Genomic DNA, 20,673 nt, shown 5'->3' with positions numbered 1-20,673 from the left:
ACCACCAACTCACAGGAGTTCACGTGGGTGTATATCTGATAAATGACCTGTATTTGTATAGCGCTTTTCTAGTCCCTAAGGTCCCCAAAGCGCTGTACACAACCAGTCATCCACCCATTCACACACTGGTGATGGCAAGCTACATTGTAGCCACAGCCACCCTGGGGCGCACTGACAGAGGCGAGGCTGCCGGACACTGGCGCCACCGGGCCCTCTGACCACCACCAGCAAGCCGGGGCTCGAACCGGCAACCTTGTGATTACAAATTGAGCCACGATCGATAACTATGAAGGGAAATAATATGAAATAATAGTCTTTTATTATAGAAATTGCACTTTCTCTTGATTGGCAGTGACATTTTCCTCTAAGAGGGACAAGAAGACTCAAACCATGGCAAAAAAAAAAAAAAAAAAAAAAAATGCCCCCCAAAGTATAACAGAACCTCACAACATCCTCAGTACAGGAGTAAATGGTTCAGGATTAACTTTAACTGAGTTATGTTACATCCCCAAAACTACCCTGCAGTGTCATTTGGGTGTTGTATCATGGATATGTGGTTGTTTTTTTGTTTTTAGATCGATTCAGGTTTCATGTTTCTGCTATCATACATCTTAAGGATGATGTATTTAAACCCTCTATTTACAGGAATTGTAGGTGTGTTAATATTTCAGTAGGACCACTATCTGAAAATATTAAAGTCTGGAGATCACACCTCCCCACTCTTCCATATTTGTTTATCTTTTATATAGTTGTTTATTATCAACGAAACGTTCAACTTTAACTGCCACCACATATTCCATAAATATTCCCAGTTATCCTGACTTATGCCTCATTTTTGCATTTTTTTTATTTGATGCCAATTACGTGTATCACATTTCTCATATAAATACCCACACATATGTACAGGTGCCCTTCTGTTATGTCAGCTACTATAATGAGGTGAAGAGGTGATGTGGACTAGCAATGGCATTTTTAAACTGAACTTCAATGTTTTATTTCTTTAACAAATCAACATGATGGGAAACCCAAAAACATGAAATTAACATACACAGCTGTCTTATTCAAGAGAGAACCTGAAACAGTTACATCACCAAAACTTGTGGCCACCAGCCTGCAGACATTCAGCTTCAATAAAACATTTAAAAAAACAAAAACAACAAAAAAAAAAAAAACTTCAGTAGTGAAAATGGTTAATATTTATTTATAAAAATACAACATGTTACATTTAATATACATGATTATTGTTGCAGGCTGAAACCAAACGTCTCTAATTAGTCTCATCAAAGTGAGCTGCAAAAATTTTTGCTATTCTCTCCGTCTCTTTCTTCATGGATGACGGTGACATGTTGGGACGCTGCCGAGGGCCTCTGGGAGGTGGGGCGCTGTGAACCGATGAGTTCTGGTCCTGAAAACATGAAGCGTTAAAGTAAAAAAAAACAAACAAAAAAAAAAAAAAAAAAAAAAAAAAAAAACCACAAGTTCTGAACTGCTAGCACACAGTGTACCAAGACAGCTTAGTTGCAGGGGAGGCTGAAGACAAATAAGTTAATTGATCTGAATCTTTTTTTGTGATTATATGACTCACAATTCACACACAACAAACCTTTGTTTGGTTAGCCTTCATGTTGTGAGACTGTCAGCTGCATGTATCAGCAACAAATGGCATGCCTGAACTAGTTTTTTTGAAAGGTCTCGTCATCATGCAGGGAGGAGAGGTGGTGCCAACAGTCACACCACCTCTCCAAATAAGTTCTAACTCTCAACTTCTCTGTTTTATTGTGCTCTTCAAAAAGTTGTAAAATTAAAAAACAGGAGTGACAGTCATCTCCATTGATTCTTCTTTTTTGCATGTGACAGCATCTTATTGTATTGTACTGCAGTATTATATTGTGTTGTATATAAGACTTTTATTTTATTTTTATCTTTATATTGTTTTAGTGTACACTGAGGGCCGTGGGACCGTTTCAATTTCAAATTCTTGCGTATGGAATGTACATATGGTTTTTGACAATAAAGCTGTATTTGATTTATTATTTTTGTTTGTTTTAAATTGCATTAAAATGATCAATTACATTAGAAGAGAGATCCAATCAGTGGTTTTAGAATTCATACTTTTTACTTAATCACATCCAAAGTTTGCAAAAATACAAAAATGTGTTGTTGGTTTAAAAAACAAAACAAAAAAACCCCAACATTTAAATGCTGGGCAAACACTGTGAATGAGATCAGAGAAAGTCAACCTGTTAGTGCTGCAGAACTGAGTGTTAAATTACACCGAATGTCAGTCTGGCATCACGCACATCACACATCATGCGAAAGATTATTCATAACACTGTGTGTACAGAAGGTTGGGCAAGTATATTTGCAAAACCATTAAATTATGCAAACATGAACAGATACATCAAAGGTAAAGGTTAATCTCTAACACCACTGACGGCCAAAAGCACTGCCCGTGGACAAACACTCACCGGGTTGCTGGATGCCTGGGAGAACGTGGGTGCTAAACGTATAGCTCTCATCGACGCCTCCAGTTGGTGGGAGGGGAGGAAGAAGTTTAGAACCTCTGCAGGAACAGAGCTTAATGGATAAAGTTAAAGAAAACACGTTCTCAGTGTGTTTTGAGGCAGTTACAACTGAAGAGGAGGGGAACTGTGTTTAAACACTCCCCAAAAACATGAAAGTAAATGTTCAGAAAAACAAAACAAAAAAAATATCTGTTTGACCTCCACGGGAAAACTATATTAAGGGGAAGCGCATCTGAAGGTTGCCGGTTCGATCCCCGGGCTCTCAGTCCTGGTCGTTGTGTCCTTGGGCAAGACACTTCACCTACCGCCTACTGGTGATGGCCAGAGGGGCCGATGGCGCGATATGGCAGCCTCGCTTCTGTCAGTCTGCCCCAGGGCAGCTGTGGTTACAACTGTAGCTTGCCTCCATGAGTGTGTGAATGTGAGAGTGAATGAATAGTGGAATTGTAAAGCGCTTTGAGTGCCTTGAAAAGTGCTATATAAATCTAATCCATTATTATTATTCATTATTACACAGACTGTGAGCAACCACATGGGATTTAGTGTGTGTGAGTTTATGTTCAGCCTGCTCAGCAGGAACGTTTTCGCACTTCCACCTGTCAGTCTCCTTATGTCTAGATTGTTGAGATGAATGTTGAAATAAAACCCTAAAGACGCCACACAAGATGAAGCATTTACACACCTAACACAAGTTTTATAATGAATCACTGATTTGAACTGGCTCAGAAAAGCAAAAACCAACAGCATAACCTAACGGCCACAAATGAATCATGAAACACATTTAAAGATACCGTTGGAGGTGTGGCTCGTCTGAGGAGGCGGAAACACTGTGGGTGTCTGTGGTGTGCTGTTTGGCTGGTGATGAATCTGTGTCATGTGACCTCTTGTTAGGGCTGTTTAGTTCTTGTTGTTGTCTTTCACCTCCAGCATGTTGCGACGTTTCATCACCTCTCTCCAGATCTGAAGCATCTCCTGTGGAACCATTTAAGCTGCAGTCGTCTTCACTTTCCTCTTCCCTGTGCTTCCCACTGGGGTGACCCGATTCCATATCTACCAGCAGTTCCTTCTTGCCCTCATCTTCACTCAGGTCCAGGTGCTCTGGTCCCTCCAGGCTCTCCAGAGAGGCCAATTCAGGATCTGACAAGATGCTGGTCCAGGGACTGGTTTTGTCTGTTAATGAGGTCACCTCATTTAAAGGCCTCAGCTTCACTACAACCTCCTCATAATCCTCATCTGTCTGCTCATCCACATCATCGTCCTCTTCCTCTCTGCAACCTGTTTCTTCTTCATCACTCTCAGTCATTTTAGCCTTGCCACTTCGTCTGTCCTTTTCTTCCTCAGGCTCAGAGTCTGTGAGGTCCTCAGACACTTCTGCTGGTGTAAATGACAGAGGAGACGTGACTTCTGGGGAACAATGTGAAACTCTGTGAGGACTGGACGATCTCTCAGTGATTGCTTGTGTATTGCTGTCTCCAACAGGTGACACTGTTGAGCTACTCTGTGGGTTTGAAGGAATTGTTTCCAAGCGGTGTCGTTGTAGACCTGTGTAAAGAGACAGACAAAGTTTGAAGGGTTTGAGAAACACACATGCATGCAACATGTGTCTAAACCCAAAGCTGAATCTTTTTAGTTTTGTCTGGCTCACACAGAAGAAGTTAATAACATAAATGTAATTTGCATATAAAATAAATATAATGGGATATGAGAAAAACTGTACAATGAGCTCATTTAAATAACAAGCAGCAGAAGACTGTCAGTCTGCCCCAGGGCAGCTGTGACTACAACTGTAGCTGCCTCCACCAGTGTGTGAATGTGAGAGTGAATGAATAGTGGAATTGTAAAGCGCTTTGAGGGCCCGAAAAGTGCTATATAAATGCAATCCATTATTATTATTATTATTATTATTATTATTATTATTATTATTATTATTATTATAATAAATGGACTGGTTCTTATATAGGGCTTTTCTATTCTGAGCACTCAAAGCGCTTTACACAACTCGTTCATTCACCCAATCACACAAGCACTTTTCTCTTTTCTTAAGTTTTTTAGTTCTGTCTAACTAACATTCATACACACATCCACACTCCGATGGATGCATTGGAGAGCAAGCTGGGGTTAGCATCTTGCCTAAGGTTATTTGGCATGCAGACTGGAGTAGGGCTGGGCCATATTATACCGTTCACGGTAATACCGGTATAATGTTAGGCAACGATAGGAAAATGAAATATCGCGATAGAATGGGAGTAAAACGCGCATGCGCAGTGCCTTTGTTTTCATACGCACATGGCCGATTGTTGAGTGAAACAGATGAACCAGAATTGGTTTGTAAAAATGGTGCAACTTCCGTGATGTGGAACTGGTTTGGTGTTTGTCCGTCAGATACACAACAAAGCACATTTTTTTGCAGAACATGCAAGCGGCCGTTGTTATTGTCGTATTTGTCGGACTAAGATGCTCTTAAATCTGGGAGTAATCTGGGTCCTAAACTCCGTATACTTCAGGTCAAACAACACTGCAGCATCACTTAGAGTTAAAAACTGTCTAAATTCTTTCATCTTTAATAAAACGATCAGCATTGCTGCTTTACCAGGTGTAACTATAAAGTTTAACTTCCAGGCATCCATGAAAACAAAAGTTATTACATTTAACGGAGTTAGAAGTTAGCAGGAAGCTAGCGGAAGTTAGCTCGCTAGTTTCGCTAGTTACCTAAGCATGATATTGCATGTTCTGACTGAGAGATTTCTGAAAAAAATCAAACGTACAGCTCTGCTATCACTTCCAACATAAATGAAGACAGGAAACTAAACAGCAGTGACGTTTGTAGGGTTACTGAAGTTGGGCTAGCTGGTATATAATGATGTGCTACGTGATCGCTAGCGACACAGCTATGTTAGCATAACATAAACAGTGAAGCTGGAGGACGAACACTAACACTTTTCCACTTATAAAAGTTAACGTGAAGGTTTTTCATGGTTAGAGACAAATGCAATCGCATGGCAGGATGCTGTAAACGGACCAAACTTCAGTCAGGAGAACAACTGAGATAATCCATCCACAATACGAGGTTAGTCATTAATATACTGCAACAACATGGGAATAGAGCAGCTGCCAGAGAATTCAACATTAATGAATCAATGGTACAGAAGTGGAGGAAGCAAGAAGAATGAGTTTAATAAAGTTTGATTTATCTGACTGCTTTGTTTCGCTTAATGTGCCTTATAATCCCGTGCACCTTATGGTCCGAAAAATGCGTACTGCACACTGCAGTTTAATGTTGCAAAGCACCTCTTTTTAAACTTCAGTGGATATTATACATGGTTATGCTCAGGATATGTCAGCCCATTTCTACTGGAAATGCCTTTTGGTTAAACTTTCAGCAAGGAATTTGCATTTGCACTGTTACATTTTTATAAAGCTTTAATGTACATAAAAACCAGCTTCTTGTTTAAGTGAAAATAAATGGAAGGTTGTCTTTTTGCGCTAGTAATGTTGTGGAGTTGTATTTTGTCTCGCATCAATTATATCGTCGGTTATATCGTTATCGCAAATTTTCAAATATATATCGTGATAAATATTTTTGGCCATATCGCCCTGCTCTAGACTGGAGCATACTAGGACCGAACCACCAACCTTCTGGTTAGGAGGTGACCTGCTCTACCAACTCTGCCAACTATGCATAAAAAAGCAAAACAAGAGAAATTAATAAAAAGCAGATTTAAAAAGTTTTGTTTTTAACTGGCTTTTAAAAGAGTCCACCGATCTTAAGTCTTGAGTCTGTGGGCCACTAAACAGAAGAATCTGTCTCCTTTTGTTTTCAGCTTAGTATTGGGCACCATCAGCAGGCCCTGGTCACAGAACCTCAGGGGCCTGCCATAGACATATGTTAGTGAAAGCCCTCTGGTATAACCTGGTGTCTGTCTGTGAAAAGCTCTCCAAGTTTGCCAAAGAACCAAGAGGTTCTAATTATTTCATTTTTCTCTTGATTTAGCTGAAGAGAACTGCCTGCCATCCACTGTTTAACAGTGTCTAGGCACTTCAATAAACTGCTAAGTTTTCAAATTTCATTTGGGTGAAATGAGGTGTAGAACCAATTATCATCTGCAGAGCAGAGATAAGAGATGCCCTTAAAGGTTGACAGAATGTGCCCAAGGGGGACCAAATACAATAAAAACAGCAGAGGCCCCAAAACAGAAACCTTGAGGTACACCAAAATGAACTGGATAAGGGGAGATCTGTGCTTTGAAGTAGCTACAGAAAATGATCTGTCAGACAGGTATGAAGAGAATCCCTCCAACCAGATACTGATATACCAACCTAGTACTTCAGCCTATTAAGCAGAATGAAACGTTCAGCTGTATCAAAAACTGAGGTAAGGTCCAACCTGAGCAGCAGAGAACAGTTTCCCCTGTTGCTCGGCCTCAAAATGTCATGTGATACTCTCAGAAGAGCCGTTTCAATTCAATGAAATCTACAAAAACCTGATTGAAAGTGGTCAAGAATGCTGTGCTGATCCAGAGCAGCAGTTAACTGGTTGACCACAACGTCCTCTAGGACCTTAGCAGTAAATGGATGAACTCACCACTGATGATGTTGTGGACTTCTCCGACTAACTGGTTTGACTTTAGTAGAAGCTGAGATGAGCTGTACTCCGAGTCCCTCCGTTTCTCATGTTTATTGTGACTTTCCTGCTCTGGCATAGGTGGGAATGTAGGAGTTGAAAGTTTGCGGCTGAAATATTTCTGAATGTTGTCAAGCTCGCTCAGTTTTTTCCTGTAAGAAAAGAAACAAAGCTCAGGCTCTGCATCAGTCATAAATGGTTAAACAATGCAGTGTCCATAAACTGGTACCTGAGTGCTGAGAACAGGATCGAGCTGGAAGGATTGATGTCACCTGCACTGCTGCTGTGAAAGGACTGAGACGCTGTTTGCTCCTGCAGACTTTGATGGTACAGGCGTACATTGTCCATGTGCTCAGAATGACGGTCACTCTCACTGGACCTGCAGCAGTCATTACAATAACATATAAATACAGTTGCAGACTTTATATTGTAGCATGTGGCAATGAATAAAACTATGCAAGGACCGGTTCTGCAAAGCACCAGTTCTGTGCCAATACCAATGTTTAAAATAATCTGATAGCAGACGCTTGTGTTCTTTTGTTTTGTTGACATTTTGTGACAGGAAAACGAATTAATCCCCATTGCACAAACACAGTATTATACACAGTACTTACACTACACTCATTTATTTGTATTTTGTTTCCAAAGGGGTCAGACTTGTAATTTTTTGAAGTGGTCTTGTGCAATAGTTCTCCAGACTTTCTGAAGGTTTTTGGAGGACATTGGCTGCTTTAAACTCATTTTCAGTCCATATCATTTTCAGAGACCAGTGTTTTTTTAATTTTATTTTTGTAAAATATTATTTTATTTTACACAAGAAGTGGAAACTAAACTAAACTGTGTCACCAATGTTAAAACTGTTTTTTTGCCTAAATGCTTAATTGTTTGTTTCCAGATTTATACGTTTCAACAAATCGCTGCACATATTTCTGATTTTCATGGCAAAATACAAAGAAATGAGGGGAGGCTTAAGGCTTACTTACTTACTGTAGATATACAAAAACCTGCCCTAATGTTTTTCAGTCCTCAATGTGTCTAAACTAAGTGATACACATTTATGAGACTGGATCTCAGGAATAAGGACCACAAAAATGATGAAACACAGCTGATGAACATCTTCCATTGCCTTACTGGCTGCAAATATTCTAACAGATGATCGGCACAACCATGGTGTGAATAAAAACCTTTCAGAGAACAGCCTGTCCGTGTGGTCGGGTGATGAGATCTTCTGCTCAGGGAACCTGCTGATGTGAGAGGGAAAGCTGCTGTATGTGGCTGTAGTCTGGTAGCTGAGAGGAAAGGCCTGGAACAAACCCTGCCAGACAAACACCTTCTGGTTTGTTTCAAATTTTGAGAAAGCCATCAAGAGTAAAAAAATCTGTTCAAGCAGTCTGAGTTCTCTCACCAATGAGTTTTTGGCAGCTTCTTCACTCACAGATAGTCTCTGCCAGCGTAAATCTTGGACCCCCTTCAGTGGAGTGATGGACACTTTAAGCTGGCCGTGACACTGGCCGCCAAAGTCTGTGATGTTGTACCAACCGCACACTGATGGGAAGCCACAGACTAAAGGGGACAGGTCTACAGAGGCAAATCCAATCACCCTGTCCAGCTCTATGGAAGCAAAATGAAAATGAATAAATTAATCCTTCAAAAACATTAAAGCAACACAAACAACGGGGTGAAACAGCTCCTGTACCTCCTTTATGCCAGACTTTAAACACAAGGGATTGTTGTGGATCAACCAGGAGCTGCTTTGATAGCCTGGAAATTTGAAACAAACACATTAGCCTGATGTTTGATCAGTAGGTTATTTAAGTTGAGGTCTGTGAAGTTATTCAACCTGCACTCGTGCTGATGGTCCCACACAGGGGAGTCTGTGTTAGCTATCACAGCCGTGGACACTGGTTCAGCAGAGTCAGCAGTGGCGTATGAAACACAGCAACATGGCATCCCTTCACTGCGTTCTGCGAGGGGACAGCCTGATGGAAAAGACAAACATGTTGTTGTTAGTGAACTGTACGTTTTGTTTCTGTTTTGCTTTCTTTTTTTTTAGAAAAAAAAAAAAGGCACAAGACATCAGGTCACACCTTTCAGGTTCAGGTGCATGGCCCGATCCACTGTGACTGTCACAGGGAAAGATTCATCTGTACTCTGTTCCGTGTGCTGCACAGATGAGATGTCTGGAGTGGCTCTGGAGGATTTATACTTGTGTTTGCTCTGTGCTGATGATTTTCTGAGTGTAGATGGAGAAAGGACTTGATCTCTTTCTTCCATGTCCTCTGATACCAGTTCTTCCTGACTGTCAGAGTCCACCTGAGTCTCAGCTCCAGTAGGTATTTCTCCTGGATCTGAACCGCCTGTCAAGGTGATGTGTACCCTGAGAGCTGCTCCTTGTAGATCTGCTGCTGAGCGCCTGAACAGAGGGTACACTCCTGTGAAAATACAAAATTTATTACACTCTGAAATATGGAGACGATTTTACTAAAGCATTGCTGAGCAGTTATTTCATACCACTTAGCGTCAGCTTCTGCTTGGAAGTCTTTGCAAGCGAGGACAGATCGACGAATGCTGAGCCCACCAGTCGGTCTGTGTCACTGGGCCTTCTGGTTTTATTTTTCTTAAAGGCAACCCACACCTGCACCTCCAGCTTCTCCTCCCTTAGATACCACATTAAAGGCTGCGTACGTCTCAGTTCAACAGTCCTACTTCCTTCAAAACTCACTGTGGCCTTGTCTTCCCCTGCGCCTTCATCAGCAGATGGGTGTTTCAGGTGAGAACAGAAGGCGTCTCGGTCATAGAACTTGTACCTGATGTAGCAGTAGGTGGAGCGCAGCAGCTCACTGTGCCCAGGTAGCAGCAAACAGTGGATGGGTAGCCACACTCTAGGCATGGTAAAGGTCAGCGAGAGTTTTCTCATGCTCTCTTCAAACAGTTCTTCTTCATCCTGCATCATGGAACTGTCAGTCAGGGTATTTTCCCAGCCTAAACCCTGAGCAGCTTTAATGACCCTTTCTCTATCAGAGTGGTGAGCGAAGCTAATGGAAAGCTCTAGGCCTCCGACCAAGATGTGCTGGTGCTGAGAAGAACTTGCTTCAAGACTTATATAAACTCCAAACCAGCCAGAAATACCTACATATGTGGAAAAAGAAAAACTCTGACAAAGTCTTAACAAAAAATAACTGCTTTAACTATTTTAAGCCCAACATACCTGTTCTTTTGTTGATGAGCTCAGACAGAGGTATTTTCACAGTCCCCAACATTAAATCTTTAGATTTGGAAACGTTCACACCTACAAAAGAAAAAAAAAAAAAAAAAAAAAAAGGACAATATTAGAAACAAATACTGCTAATAAAATTTTTACACAATAATGTTTCAAAAATTTTAAATACATGTTTGTTTGTTTTTTAACTTGACATTATGCTGCCAAAAAGCAAAGGTATCCTCCAATGTCCCATCCTGGATCAGCTCTTTTACAAACTTTTCCAACGCATTGATGTTTGTCTCACTGTTAAATGGTGTATAACGAAAAATATTCACAAACTAGGGCTAACATTCATGACGATTCTTAATATCTAGATCAGTCAGTTATTGCACGGGTGTATATGATATAATATAAAAAAAAAAAAAACTATGACAATTTCTTTAAGGCTCCACTGATGGGTAAAGAAAAGATAAATAAAAAGTAAAATAAATGATTAATGGTCTCAAGTTAAACATAATCAGAAAACTGTAACATAATATACTTTAGGCAAGTTAAATGTAAGAGTAACCTCATTTCACAAAGAGTGCACTGAGCTCACTTAAACTTTTACGATTGTCTCGGTTCCACACAGTGAAGACAGCAGAAGCCTGTTCCAGCTGCTCAGCAAGGCTGAAGGTTTCTCCGCTGCTGGTCTGAGCAAGCAGATCACAGGACACCTCCATGTGGTGGTCGAACTCGGGGCAGAAAGCCTTTGCTGCTGTGCGGGTGCACCTCCTTTCACTCTCGGGCAAGAAAGAAAGCTGGACTGTGATGAAAGTGTTCAAACCAACGCCGACAAAGTAGCTGAACCTCTCATCTTGTTCTGATAATATCCTGAAATAGCAGAGGCAGTATTTCTAAATACTAATTTGGGCATTATGGTTTCAATACACATAAAGAAGAAATGAGCGAATACTTTTATTTTGATCAGATGAAATTTGCCACCAATCTCAGAATGAACAAAAATAAAACAGCAGAGTCTCAACAACTGTAGATTTGGTGCACATCATCAGCTCTTAATCCTACATCCTAACCCAAATATTTTTATCAAAGTGAGCAGGTGTACAGAAAATCTGTTCTAATTAATGAGCTTTATCATACATAGATGAAATAAAAAAGGCAAATTGTCCAGAGGTCAGTAATAGTGATGTACCTTGCGGCAGCCTTCAGACCACATGCTCTGTGCACTTGAACCACGAGTGTCACAACTCGAGAGGCAGCTCCTCTTCCAGTGTGTCCTTCAGGTCTCACAGGCCTGTGCTTGTATCGAATGCAAACATCTAACAGTCCTACAAAAACAAAAGCAATAACATTCAGATACGGCCTGTATCTATATATTCCTATTAGCATGCGTGCATAATTATGTGTGTATACCTGAAGGCTGAGGTTGGTGTACTGTGGGACTCTCTGTCCTGGGAATCAGGGGCAGAGAGAACATCTGAGCCTCATCAGGAGTTTGCCTCTGCATGGTAACCATGGCACACAGCTTGGACAGTGGAAGCATTCCTCTGGCCACGAGCTGATCTCTCACATTTGGATAGTAATATCTACAGAGAGACATTATATTGATCACAAAAAGAAAACAAGTTGAGCCAGTTACAATTAAGACTGATTACTTTCACATAAATTCTGATTTAAGTTAGTGGATCTCAAAATTCTGTCTGGCATGCCCCCACTACACCTGGTTGTCTGTACACACACATGCAGCTTGAGAATCACTTCACTAAAGACACTAAAGAGTAATGCTGCAGACCTGTATATCATTACCGTATGCACAACTGAGCATTTAGAAATAAAGTATTTTCCTTAACAGGATACAGTGTGATACTCACTGATTAAAAACATACAAAATGCACTAGATTTATGTAATGAAACAAAATTTACAAAAGCTGCCAAGGAAGTAAAGTTTTCTGTGCTCCTTGTACCTAATGAAACTTTAAGTAAAGTTTAAAACCTATTTTTACAGAGGGCACTTCAGCTAAAACAGGAAACCAAAACATTACCATTCCTGGGGTAAAAATATTAGGCTTATAATCAGCATTTTAACTGTGGTAAACATCATTTCATTATTTTATTAAAGTTTAAATGATACATGGATGACATAACAGCATCCACAAACCTGCACCACACTTCAAACTGGATGCCTCCACCGCTGCTGAGACCTTGACTTGAGAGAGAGCTGAGTAGCAGCCTCTGGACAGGAACTCCTTCAGGAGCCAGGAGCACATGAGTCTCTGTGTGACCAAACACCGGGTCAGGAACACAGAGCGTTGTGGTGGTACGAAATGGTTTCAGGTTCACAGCTGTTGGGATGTGATTAAGCTTGGAATGATTCAGAGGGAATAGAAACATCTTATGATGAAGATTTGAAATGATTAGGTGGCCTTACTGCTCTCTATGAGGTTTTGGTCCATGTCTGCAGCAGAGTTGCCCTCCTGACAGGGGAAGCTGTACTGGATGTAGCAGTCTGCCTCACCCCACACTGTGGACTGCAGAGGAGTCATCCCACTGACCCTCTCCACCCTTACCACAAAAACATGCTCTCTCATAGATTCTACATGTGCTGCAGTCACCTGAGGGAGCAGAGCAGTTAATGTTTGTTTGTTTTCATACCAACACATTAGAGAAAGAAAGGGAACAAACAAGTTGTGTTGAAGTTTTGTGTTAACGTTTTCATGAATATTTATTCTACCAAGTCACATTCATGAGTTGTGAGGTTTTAAGGATCTAAATTAACAAAAAACAACAACAACAAAAAAGCATTGCAGCGAGTTTCCATAAAAACTCAATAGGGACAAATGTAAATTGTGCAGATTTATTTATATTTATATTTTGGTCTGTATTGTGTGCCAGCACATATTTAAAGTGGAATTTTCTCTATACTTTCTATTAAAATAAAATAAAAAAAACTGCCAGACTAATCTATTTGACAAGTATTATGCAGCCAATGGTAACACCAACCTTTGTTTGTGAATGTGGATGGTGATCAAGCAGATGAACTGGTCTCACAAGATGAGGCAACGAGTCATATTCTTCATCTCTCGTACGCTGGAGGGAAACGATCTGCTCTGATTGGCCCATAGCCAAAACAACCCTGAGGTTTCCTTTACAGCTCCCTGAGAACACATCAATGACAGGCATGTAGCAGTCCACCCCTAAAACAGGGTACTGCGCCTGCAGGAGGAGGTGGGTGATCTTTGGATCCCTGAAGGGGACAGACATATTTTAGTAAACATGTTAGTATGTTTTATACTTTGTCATATATTTTAGGAATCCACTTAGTGACTAGAATGTAGGGTAACTGCCTTTTACAATACATTCTTGGTGTATGTAAACCTGGGATACTAAAAGTTTTCACTGCTCTTCCCTCTCAGATATTATTATTGTGATTCCAATTTATAGGACTGTCAGCTAAATAACAATTACAATTGTTAATCAGTGGATAACGTTCTCAAAGCGTTGGTATATGAACAGTCAAAAAAACTAAACATCAAAATATAATTCCCAGGCACAAATGGTGTAGCATTCACATTTAACTAATTCCTTCAGTCAAAAACTCAGAGATACTTTTTGCAAACAAATAAATGGTCAGCTGACCAGCTAGCAACTGTAATATTTCATAATTATCCTATATTATTGTTTACCTATCTTACCTGAATGACATGTAGAACTGATGAAGAGGCAATTTAACTAGGCCAAGGAGTCGATCCTGCCCTGAGCTTCTAGTCTTCTGCCACACTTCTATGACCATCATATTATTCTTCATCCTCTCCAGCAGCTTAGCTGTTAAGGCCACAGGTGTCACCTAAAACAGAGAAATGTAAAGAGTGTATTTAGATCAAGCTGCAGGCACTGAGAAATCATCAATGATCCCGACAACTAAAAATGCCAGACTAAAAAAAAGGATTAAAGCCTGGAACATAAAACAGTTTTAAAGATAATAATAATAATAGTAATAATAAGTAATAATTATAATAATAATAATTATAATAATAATTATATTATTATTACTACATTTAATTAATCTACATTTACTTTTCACTAATTCTGAAGTGTCTGTTTGTTGCATCCATGTAGTTTTAATTGATTCAACAAACAGCTTCCAAATCTGGTAGCTTCTGGAATAAACAAATAAACAAAACGCCTGCCAGGTAAAACAGACTAATGTATGCATTGATTTTTATGTCAGATGCCTTTACTGAAGGAACCCCAAGAGGATTTGTTTCTCCTCCTGGTCTCCAACCAGGGATTTTTCCCATGATAGACAAACAGATAAACCACTACTCTGTGAAGCCACAGAATAATTTCTAATGCTAGTTTATGCTAATTTATTCTTATGTTAATTTTACTACTAGTTTCTTGTAGAATAGCACAGTATCACGTACATAAATAAAATATTAAAAAAACCATGTAACAATATGTAAAGCTTTTAAAACAACAGTCAAAAATAAAAAACTCATAATGCTCCCATATACTCCTTTATTACAAAAAACAGCTTTGTGCAAACTCTTTGTAGATCCAGAAAAAAGACTTAAGAGAAAAAGTAAGTTTTATGTCTTTTGTTTTGTGGATTCAGTTTGCAAAAACATTATAGTAATTTCCCTTCATAAATAAGATCATTCCAATGACGTACAAAGCCAGGCAGCAAACTTTAAATGTGGTGAGAATAATGGACCTGCAGCACTTACCTGAACAAAGTTAAACGTAGGGTTTGGCTGACCCCAGCTGACAACAGATCTTGCCGGCTCATCACACCAAAACAGTTTACAGTTCAAATAAACATTCGGAGCCTGCAGAGGCCCACAGTTGAAGTTCTTCCCATCTGGTACCATGAGTAAGGCATGCAGCAGGGCCTCAGGTTCCTCCTCCACCTGCTGCCACGATTTAGGGGGAGATGTTTGATAGCCGGAAATAGGAGCAGGTTCCCTGGAGGGTCTCTGAGGTGTCCAAACATTCAGCCTGGCTTCTTCAAAAGAACTAGCCGGTAACTCCTCTCTGCCATTGGTAGCATGCTGGGTTCTGAGGCTCACCTGTCTCTCAGGACTTTGTGACGGTGACATGTCTCTCCAAGTCACCTTGCTTTTACTTTTTTCAGAGGAGAAACCTTTACTGTGTGCTCCAAGTTCTAGTGAAACCTGCAAAACACATCAACATTACTTCTGTGACAGTTGCTTCCAAACATTACTTCCTGAGTAAAAGAAGCAAGCCAATGAAAATATATTGCCTTGAGAGGTCCAAACTCCCATGTTTCACTGTTGCCTTCTCTCTGAACAGGCAACACGACAGACTGACTCAGCTGCTCGTTCTGCAGCAGACTGCGCAATGGATGAATTGCCTTACCAATGGCAACAGGCTGCAACACAGGATATAGTGATTTAACACATAGTACACCCAAGCATTTAAAAGAAAACAGCAATGATCTTTTTTTATATTTAATGGAATCACAGCCATGTGTTTGTAGAACATGTTAGAAATACAATAACAGACTCTTCAATATTTTAATCACACTTGTGTTATTGTCTGAAAATGTGTATGTCAAAAATATTTTAACTTCAAAACAACCAGTTAATTAAAAATAATCATAACGTAAAGCCTTTGTTAAGAAAAACAGTAGCTCACATATCATGAAATAATTGACAAATTTCAACAAAATCAAATTACTAATAGTCAGCCTGAAGATACTTACTTTCCTTTGGTCACTCTTTCGTGAGTAAATCTTGAAAATCAGATCAGTTCTCCACCACTGTTCAACTGTGGCTGTACTGAAGTTGACAGGAAACACAGAGAGATGATGGAAGTTCACCACTAAAAAACATAATGTTTGTCAGTCACAAACCTGAAGCACCACAAGCAGCACTTTTCACTTGGGATGATTTCATTAAAGCAGATTCTCAATGGTCATACCTCTTCCTGTGACTTTACTGGAAACAACTCTGGTCACTTCCCCATCTCGGCTTGCCTTACTGCAATCATGTCGATTTGAAGTCACTGGGAACGAATACTCAACAAAATATGTACTAAAAGAAGAAAATGACATACGGTTTTGTCCCTAAAAGTTTGTATTTTTTATAACAAAGTCAGTGATTTGCATCATCATCATTATTATTATTATTATCGTTATAATTATTATTAGCATTATGATCAACAAGATTTTAAATGTTTTCCTAACCATTTCCTGGCAATTAATGGCCGAAGTGGTTTTCCTTTATTTGAGGTTTTTCTGGGTGTTGTGGGTGAGCTGCCAGCTGGTACAGTCAGAGACTCAATCGTCACTCTTGCCAGCCGCACCGAACTCAGCAAAGTCAGCTGCTCTGCACTCAGGAGAAAATGGATATTCCCACCATCTCCTGACCGCTGATTCTCTGAATTGTGGCTGGACACAGAAAAACACAGTTCCCAACCATTTCATGCATCTAAGAACAACCTGAGCCTCTGAAAGAAGCTCTAGCTCTGACTTAAAAAGAATACGTAAAGGCCCTCACCCTTCACTAATCTTGGGTGCAGACTCAGTCAGCTTTTTTGCCTGATTTTTACTTGAAGACACGATCCCTTGGCACTCCTCCTCAGTGTCAGCTAATGTGGTACCTGTAATCTGAAAGAATGACAGTTATACTAGAAAATCTGTTAAACTGACAAAGCTTACTTTACCAAAATTTAAAAAAACAAACATATAAAAGTCATCTAGTTACAGGAGTTTTGTAGAACAAATTTTCCAGCAAGCTCTGATCATACTGTGGATCATTGAGCTCGCTATCGCTACAGACACTGCTATGACCAGAAAGAGAATCAGGGCAGGGGCCTTGTCCATCCCAGAGAGGAAAAGCAGAAGTAGAGCTTTAAAGAAAAGAGAAAAAAAGGGAAAACTTTAAGTAAAAATACAACATCGTACATCTGCATCTGGATATAAATTCAAACATGGATACCTGCCAAGTACCAGATCCACAGCTCTGTTGTCTATGTCAGCAGGTCCGTCCAAGCCACTGTCTGAGATTACAGTAACATCATCAGAGTGCTTCAGAGTTAAATCAGTGTGAAGGATATTTTCAAGAAACATCCCAGAAGGAGAAGACAAGGGCCTGCAAAGAAAAGAAGAAAGTCTTACAGAAAGTGAATTGGTAAGAGAGAGGAAGCACTATTTTTTTTCAACACTAACTTTGGCAGAGGTTGGATGTTATCCTTTGGTAGAAGCAGTGGAGTATCTTTCAGAGCCGCCGCACTATCGGTGTCAGATTTCAAAGCTGATATAACCATTGCATTTCTGAGTTTGTTTCCACGGTCGAGAATAACTGAGATGAAAGAAATAAAATTTCAAAATATAGATATGCGTTTCTGCAAACTGATAATGCATGGATGCTTAAACAAACCTGAAATGATATCATTAGTTGGTTGATTTAAAGGATTCACAGCTGTTTGACTGTTCTGAGATCTGTTTGTTGTTGGCATCTGATTTTCAAGCGTCTCTTCTTCGTCCCTCTGTGCATTTTGGAAATATAAGTGGTCCTTCCCTCTGAAAATATTATAGCAACGAATAAAGTAAGATCACTGTCCTCTGATTTAAAAATGGCACTGCGTATGCCAAGATATGAGATGCTGTGCAGGTGTTTGAATTCAACTCTAAACCTTGGTGTGTTTCCGCCACTGCTCTCGGCTGATTCTTTCCCGTTGTTGGCTGAAAGCAACCTGTGCTGTGAGGGCACGGTCATTGGGGTGACTTGTCGTCGCTCGGTGCTGAGGTCTGTGTGGGGACCGGAGCCGCTGCTGTCATAAGCTTCTGTCAGTGGCTCCAAACTAAGAGCTACCTGATGAGGGGTGTAAGAAAAAGCTTAGATGTGGACTGTCCTCAATGTCACAAACTGAGTGAGCAAAGCCCAATTTCAATACAGCCAATAATACTCAGATCCAAATAAGCACTTGGCAAGTAAATATGATTTTAAGTCTACACTCACCTGTAGCTCTCCCAGCTTTTCAGACGTTGGAGATACAAGAGTGTAAAATCCACTGATTGACTGTGATAGTGACAGGCGGGAGATGCCAGTGACCTGAGCTCGTGCAACTGGCAGATGATCTGGTTTAGTTAGGGCTTCCAGCACCAAAGAGCCCATATCTGTTGATGAACAGCATAATGGAGATTAAAAGGAAATCGAAGCAGCATAGCAAACTCAAGAGCATCAACCTCTCCTAACTACCTGTAAGGTAAGAGGTGAACTGTTTTGGGCCACAGCGGATGGGGAAGCGAGCTGTGGTCTTGATAGTTTTCTGTGCCAGCTGTGATCCATCTCTGGGAAAGAAATGTGTACCGTCGGACGACTCTCCCCACCAGCGCAGCCTGATGAACGTTGCAGATGGTGGCTTGTGAACTGTCCATAAAACTCGGCCTATGGTCACCTTCAGGAAGCATCTGAGCTGGCCCTCGACCAGAGGTGGGAGACTAGTGGATGGGGACACATCACTGGGGACTGCAAGAGATAAAGTGGAAACACAAAGAAAGTAATAAAAAGAATGGGATGTTCAGTTTACCTATATTTTCTTTTATTGCCTTGAAAAACATTGGACAAATATAACAGATTGGATATGACAAATTATATCAAGCCTTCCTCTAGAAAGAAAAACATGTACTGAAAGATTTTACCTAATGTTTTTCTTTAAACGAATGAAAAATATTAGGTTAAAGAGGGAAAATTTTACTGTCAAAGTTACTTTAACCCAAACTAAAAATCACACTGACAATACTGTTCTAACTTCAACGGGATATAACTGGTTATATGGGGCTTTCAGTTAGGTCGTATGTTACAACATAGATCCACAGAGATTTAAATCAGACCTAAATAAATTTACAGCAAAAAACACCAATGCTTATACGTTCAATGGATATTTTATAAGTTCTTTTAATATCGCCCATTGCTCTATTAGATTGAGATCTAATGACTGTGAAGGCTAGTTACGTACAATGAACTCTTTGCCATGTTCAAGAAACCAACATTAGACAATTTGAGCTTTGTGACATTGTACCCATCAAAAAATGGATACAATGTTCAGTAAAGGGATGGACATGGCCAGCAACATTTACAAAGGAAGGCTGTGTTTTGTTTTTTAAACAGTTCTCAGTAAATACATACTAAGGGGTTCAAAGTGTGCCAAAACAATATCCCCACAGCCTTACACCACCAGCAGCAGCCTAAACAGGCGTACTTTAATCTTACACCAACTTGCCATGTATTAGCAAGTATTTTGGTATCTCTTATGAAATCAATACAGTCTTGTTTATGCATAAACACCACAAAAACGAAAAAGGAATAAAACAGAAACCGATTGAAGGCGCCCGTTTTAAAGAGAGATTGTATACTTTGCCTTTAGCTTTAGCATATTTTGACAAAACCACAAACAAAGGTTGCATAAAGTTGACTGCTAGAGCTACACGTAAACAAACAAAAGAGATTTGTGAAGACCGGCGAAACAAACCGAAAGACAGTGCATACAAAACAGACAGTACATAGAGAAATGTAACTAATAAGTAAGTAAACATTTGAGGCTAATCTGAGGCTGACAGCTGTCGGTAACATTACAGTAGCTAACGGCTAGCTAAACTGAGTTTACCTTTCTTTTTGCTGCCTGCAGTTCTGGCAGACCTCTGCTTTCTGCTCTTCATCCCTCAGCTCAGTAAGCATGGACTGTAACTAACAGCCAGGCCAAAGCACAGTCAGAGACGTTAGCAGGCATGTTATCGCTCTGCAGCTAACTTATAATCCGTTAAACGCAGCTGAGTGAGCGGCACACACACACACCCACAGACACTCATAATACAAACAGCAGCGCGGAAAACTGTTCCCGAGCAACGAACTACCCCGCTTCCGCTGCCGCTGCTTTTCACAGAGGCATTCTGGGAAAGTGAGTTAATTTTTGCTGCGATGTTTTTTTTTAGAGCTATTGAATAGATTCATTCATAATAAAAATGTGGAAAACTACGACTACACAATTACTGAGCAGCATGATAACCGCCACGAGGGAGGATTTATTACACTTATATTTATGGCATTTACATTGTGTTGTACTAATACAGTAACTAACAGTGTACAATGTCTATCTTAATTATGAGGTTTTTAAACCATAATGTTTAAATAATTGCTGAAATGGAAGCAGGAATACAGAGATTAATTGGGATGGGCGTGGGGGCAAATAATATTCGGTTTTAAGACTTTTCTCTGCCATTTGCTTTTTAGCCACAGTGGACACTTTTACTTTTTGCAGCTCAACCATTACATTGAATTGAAGCGATTCTAAAATTTGTG

At 40.1% G+C, this 20,673-nt stretch overlaps 1 protein-coding gene across 1 annotated transcript; it reads right to left on the bottom strand.

The window, feature by feature from the left end:
• Window positions 1-526: 526 nt before the first annotated feature.
• Window positions 527-20,585, bottom strand: c2cd3 (C2 domain containing 3 centriole elongation regulator). Its single transcript, XM_080889549.1, has 33 exons — window positions 19,982-20,585; window positions 18,574-18,843; window positions 18,334-18,491; window positions 18,008-18,186; window positions 17,752-17,894; window positions 17,541-17,673; window positions 17,311-17,463; window positions 17,077-17,221; window positions 16,870-16,979; window positions 16,557-16,760; window positions 16,292-16,404; window positions 16,074-16,192; window positions 15,612-15,740; window positions 15,076-15,522; window positions 14,041-14,192; window positions 13,349-13,592; window positions 12,777-12,960; window positions 12,507-12,690; window positions 11,762-11,934; window positions 11,541-11,676; window positions 10,947-11,221; window positions 10,355-10,435; window positions 9,658-10,275; window positions 9,234-9,578; window positions 8,987-9,125; window positions 8,843-8,907; window positions 8,552-8,757; window positions 8,331-8,461; window positions 7,376-7,525; window positions 7,108-7,298; window positions 3,317-4,067; window positions 2,469-2,577; window positions 527-1,405 (listed from the first exon to the last, which is right to left on the bottom strand). Exons 1-33 carry the CDS (start codon window positions 20,031-20,033, stop codon window positions 1,268-1,270), a joined length of 6,627 nt encoding a protein of 2,208 aa, XP_080745675.1. The 5' UTR covers window positions 20,034-20,585; the 3' UTR covers window positions 527-1,267.
• Between the last annotated feature and the right edge of the window lie 88 nt (window positions 20,586-20,673).

This window comes from Rhamphochromis sp. 'chilingali' (genome assembly GCF_963969265.1).
Source record: "Rhamphochromis sp. 'chilingali' genome assembly, chromosome: 8".
In the NCBI taxonomy this organism is placed as follows: Eukaryota; Metazoa; Chordata; class Actinopteri; order Cichliformes; family Cichlidae; genus Rhamphochromis; species Rhamphochromis sp. 'chilingali'.
Note: the sequence above shows the minus strand (reverse complement) of the source record. Positions and strands in the feature narration are given on the sequence as shown.

Coding starts and splice junctions, on each gene's coding strand:
- c2cd3 (XM_080889549.1), bottom strand. CDS start 20,033: ATGAAGAGCAGAAAGCAGAGGTCTGCCAGAACTGCAGGCAGCAAAAAG. Junction 15,741..16,073: donor GAAAGAGTGACCAAAGGAAA/GTAAGTATCTTC, acceptor CCTGTGTTGCAG/CCTGTTGCCATTGGTAAGGC. Junction 10,436..10,946: donor AGACAATCGTAAAAGTTTAA/GTGAGCTCAGTG, acceptor TTTCTTTTGTAG/GTGTGAACGTTTCCAAATCT.